The 4,868-nt window shown below is 43.0% G+C and overlaps 2 protein-coding genes across 2 annotated transcripts; one reads left to right on the top strand and one right to left on the bottom strand.

The window, feature by feature from the left end:
* Positions 1-3,075: 3,075 nt before the first annotated feature.
* On the top strand, positions 3,076-3,417 carry PHALS_03143 (uncharacterized protein; the record flags this gene model as incomplete). Its single annotated transcript, XM_024721830.1, has 1 exon — positions 3,076-3,417. One exon carries the CDS (start codon positions 3,076-3,078, stop codon positions 3,415-3,417), a length of 342 nt encoding a protein of 113 aa, XP_024572967.1.
* A 489-nt stretch (positions 3,418-3,906) lies between these two features.
* PHALS_03142 (uncharacterized protein) lies at positions 3,907-4,174 on the bottom strand (the record flags this gene model as incomplete). The annotated part of the gene is made up of 2 exons (XM_024721829.1): positions 3,907-4,018; positions 4,083-4,174. The coding sequence occupies 2 exons, from the start codon at positions 4,172-4,174 to the stop codon at positions 3,907-3,909; spliced, it is 204 nt and encodes a 67-aa protein (XP_024572966.1).
* Between the last annotated feature and the right edge of the window lie 694 nt (positions 4,175-4,868).

Below are 4,868 nucleotides of genomic sequence, written 5' to 3'. Positions count from 1 at the left end.
TCATTCGTCGAGTCAGTTGGCTCGTCTAGCTCTCATTACGCGACGCCACTTCAACAGTTGTGGCTGAGTCTGTCATTTAGGACAGCTGAGAGAACGGAGTAAGCAGGGTTTCCACGAGACTCTTTTGGATTATTTATATATGAATCGAATGAAACCACGACGTGGTGACAAGATATTCACCACGCGCGTAATCCCCACATAAAACACTGCGTACTCGCTTCAAACCATAAAAGTCTGCGTCACAGAACGATTGCCCATATCGAAAAGTGAACGGACTCTTTTTTCCGTACAAATTAAAATTTGGGATGGTGAAATGTGTGTTGACTTTTTGTATTAGAAAGGCTTACGATATGTGGCAGATCACGCATCCTCATAACAGACTATGCGCAGTTGCTATGTCAGCGCAAATATTAACTTCTAGATATCTCGTGCTACAGAACCTCATGGTCACTTGCACTTTACTCTACACCCTTGCCCTTTCTTCTCATCTCCCTGCATATTGCTCTGAAACTACTATATTACAGGAATTGTCACGCGCACGAGCCAAGTTCGATTGTTCTGTGTTGCAGCTCTATGTGCCTTATCATCTTTATCCACAAATACTATCGACCATTAGCCGAGCATAAACAGGTGGTCAGATGCGGAGTGCTACATGGGCTAACTGCAAGCAGTGCGCGGGTTTTGTGTTTCAGTAAGCTATTTGCAAATGTAGACAATTGTGACTTTTTGTGCCAGCAAGATCCCATTGCTAGGTTGTCAGAGTCAGAAGTAGCATTTTATTGCGAGATCAAGGTCATCGTGCGATGAACAAGGCCATTGATTCAAGGAGGCTAAGAAGACCATGAGCTGGTCAACAACAACATGCACTTTACAGTGCAATTATTTCGCAATGGATCGCCTTCTCGTCAATTGTCATTCAATTAATATCAAATGAGCCGGATGCAGCAGCGAAAGCGATCATCTAGACTGTTAGGAAACATCTATGAGTGTCTTAATTCAGGCTATTTAAAATCCAGTGATAGTCATGACCGCGTAGATACATTGAAGTCTTGCCTGCTTAGAGTGGCAAAGAAAAGGTACCTACTTCGGGACAAGGAGTTATCTGCCATGACGTATCCCTTGTCAGGTTCCTGACATACCCGCTTGGTCCAAAGTGAATTGCGACTTTGCGTCATTGGGCACAGCAACGTCATCACAAAATCTCTCACCGAGAATGGCAATTGATTTTATTTTTTTGACAAAAATGTGATAAAAGGCCGGACGACTTAATGTGTTAGTGGGTGTGCTTTTGCTTCGACCCGACTGAAAAATGTCGCAACATGTGCTACACTGCCGAAAAAAGGAGTTTGATAGCCTTGATATCGCTGTTGGGATACTAATATAATTTTTATCGAAGCTTACTCTATTTCAGCACTGACTCAGTGGTTGACATTTCCTCGCGTTGGAAGCTTCGGGCACAGAATATTGTAATCGAAACATGATACGTCTCTGGGCGGCCACGTTGAAAAACAAAAGACATTAGGGTGATTGAGCGCTATGAACTGGTGCCTTGGGAGGAAACGGCTCATGCTAATTCTTGTCAGTGGAGATACAGCCAGGCCGTTACGGGAGAAATAGATTCTGTCAAGATGACTCACCAGTGGCCTTTGTATCATGTCAACGTTAAAATTGAAGCTAGGAGTACTTTAGACTGGTCATCAACAGGTGGTCAAGTCAATCATGTGTTGTCATAAGGCTTAAAATAATTCATCAATATTTGCACAAAAAAACCATTGCACTGACGCAAAATGCACCCACTGATTCAGTTTGTACATACCACTACAGTGCATACCCTCACACGCTTTACATCATCTTGATTCGACAGTCAGCTAAACCCCTAGACATTTTGACATAACCACAAGTGAGGTGCAGGAGGGACCGTCTGTCCAACTAGTGAGGTGCAGGAGGGACCGTCTGTCCAACTCGGCTCACTCCCTTTATTTATAGCAAAATTACACAGATTCTATGTCGACAAAGATATGCGTAATATATCACGTGCTGGAGACTACGATCAATATTCTGGACACTTAAACAACATACTAATGTCAGAGGCAGGCGGAATCAAGATGCTGTTTCGTTCTTTGGGACAAAACCACTAGTCAATCCATGATCGATTACTCTTTGTGCAATTAGCCCACGAAACCTAGTAAAGCATCCCAGAACTATGAAACCGTCGGCGCCAGAACAAATCTCCATGTGTTAGCAAATATCTTGGTTGAGCGCATAAGCCTGAGCACAGCTTGCATGAGGATGTTCACATCCGACTCTTTGTACTCTAGACACGACGCAACTCTAGATCCGGTGTTTCTTTTTGCGTGATAGGGCTCTCAAAATTATGTCAAGATATAACAAATGACGATTGGAGACAGCGTTTCATTTCTCCCGATTAATTCGCAAGTGTCCATGATTTCGGACCCAAGCGAACCAATGCGGTGATTACTGCTTCTAACAAATCAATTAACCCATGAGTGAGACTCTCCTAGCACAATAAAAACTACGACGTGGCAACAAAGAGAATCCACATTCTCTAAGTGCTAACCTGTTAGCCTAGTTCAGGAGCTCAAATCAGTTTGACGTGAATTCGAGGAGCTTTGCTGCTCCATTTGCTTAGCGCGTCGCATAGTGGTGCTGACCCAGCGGCACCGTTATATCTTATATCTTGACAGGGGTAGCCCATATATCAGAAATTATGTGATCTGCGACTGACAATAGTTTCTTACCACTGCTCATGTCGTGAGGAAATCACGGCATTATGCTGTTCTTAATCGTCTCCTCCTACTATCGCTCACGTTAACGCTCCACTCTGTCGTTCTTAATCATAAACAAATTTGAAGAGCCATATCTTACGGCTGTAATCAAATATCTATACTCGCGGAACACGCACTCAAACGTTCGTCACGCTGTCAGCAACTGCGATGTCATGTCACATACGTTTGTGGTTCGCGTCGTAATGTCGATAATTTGTGTCTCATCGATATGAACTTTAGCTACTACAATATGCAGTCGTCGCCCCCCCAGTCTGCCTTCTCTTAACTCATGGTATTTCGCAATAGGTTTTTCGCAATAAGCATTGCAGCTATTCGGACAATCCCGTGTCCTGCACCAAGTCTCTTTCAGTTATATGCTGACACTCCAAGCGCTTATAACAATGTGGATCACGACTCAGCAAAGTTTCCATATGTACAAAAATGCGACTGCTTGATTCGGTCATTTCACGGCTCATTGTGTTACAGCATCGCTATACCTGTCTCGAATCCAAATTGGAACCAGGCAGCTCTCTGCGCTGTTGAATTTCTTAAATTTGACAAGAAGGATCATACGTATTTTGGCATCCTGAAATTGCATAGATCTACATATATGTTAAGCATACTCAGCTGATGCTTGTCGCGAGACTAAGGTAGTTTCACGACGCTACTGAACCAATCATAACTATTTACCCAGAGCTTCATAATTCGGGGACGTTGAGAATATCAGCCAGCAACCTGGTCTGTGAATTGCGCCTCGCATCTAGAGACTCGCTTTCATTATGGATAAACCTATAAAACAACAGACATAAAAACTTTGAGTTACATCCAAGCCCAGGCTTTACGACGACACACACTCGGAATTTTCTTGTTAGAGGTTTGTTAGCTGACCTAGGTTGGAAGCTCGACCCTCTAGATCTGATAATCCAGCAAGGAACGTGTATTTGTTTGGTATGCCACATATGTACCATGTGTGAGAAGCACAATATCACTCAGCAGCTATAAGATCGTTTTTATTTTGGTTGGGGTCCATTGCCTCAAGACGTTTCTGCGGCTACTATTGCCTTGCTCTTCCCATGTAGCAAATGCCTCTTCTAGAGAGCCACCGCGCGAAAGTGTCCAATCACGCGCGCGTTGTGGACCGTACATTTGCTCTGATTGGCGCATAGACGATCTTATGACCGTCCTCAGTCGCAACCCTCAACGGACTTGCACGCTTGGGAATCGAATCCGCTCTATGTGATTTATTTATCGTGAAGATAAAATATTTCTGGAGGTATCACATCGTAGCTGGTGAACTCATTGATGCGAGCGGATAATACATCTGGCTTCTGATCCTTCAACTGTTTTATACCTATGAAGCTCACAGTATCAGGAAGCTTGTGAAGCATGTCGAGTTGTCAGTGTAGCGGACATGCGAAAATAGCAACTTTCATTTTTAAAGCGGATACAGTTGGTCGTCGTATTGACGGCAAGTGCTACAAGTGCTGAACAAATGAGCTTCACCTCGCACACAAATTCCTTTGGCTCAAAGAGGTTTCGATGGTAACGCATAGAGTCTGGGTTTGTACGCTCTACACCGAGAACATTTTGAGTACCTAAATATATATTTGCTCGTCCAATTTAATAGGTGACATATATAACATTTATTCCTTATTTAAAGTTTATATAAGTGTGTTAATATCTATAATAACATTACCTTATTTACTGCATCACATGACGCTAGAATTCCACGTGTCCCGCGGACCTTTCCATATAAAGGAGATACATCACTGTAATCCGTTGCAAGTACAACGCAAGATAGTGGTACCTCTGAGCCTCGCTCATAGTATGAGGGACATCAGTGTATTACCAGGTCCACAGGTGTATGTCAGTAAAATTGTGGTTATACTGTGAAGTTAACGTCAAATACAACATCAATCCGGCGAAAATCAGGTGAAGCTGTGCGTTGGGTACCGTCTTGATAATCACTAGTATAATTTAATGTAATTTAATTGTTTACAGTTCTGCGCTAGCCTACGGAAACTTCATGAGAGTTGTGGTTGGTAAATTCAAGATACAACTTAAACAACCCACGAGACACTA

Source organism: Plasmopara halstedii (genome assembly GCF_900000015.1).
Source record: "Plasmopara halstedii genome assembly, contig: Scaffold_208, whole genome shotgun sequence".
NCBI lineage: Eukaryota > Oomycota > Peronosporomycetes > Peronosporales > Peronosporaceae > Plasmopara > Plasmopara halstedii.
The sequence above is the reverse complement of the archived record's forward strand: the minus strand, read 5'-3'. Positions and strand labels throughout refer to the sequence as shown.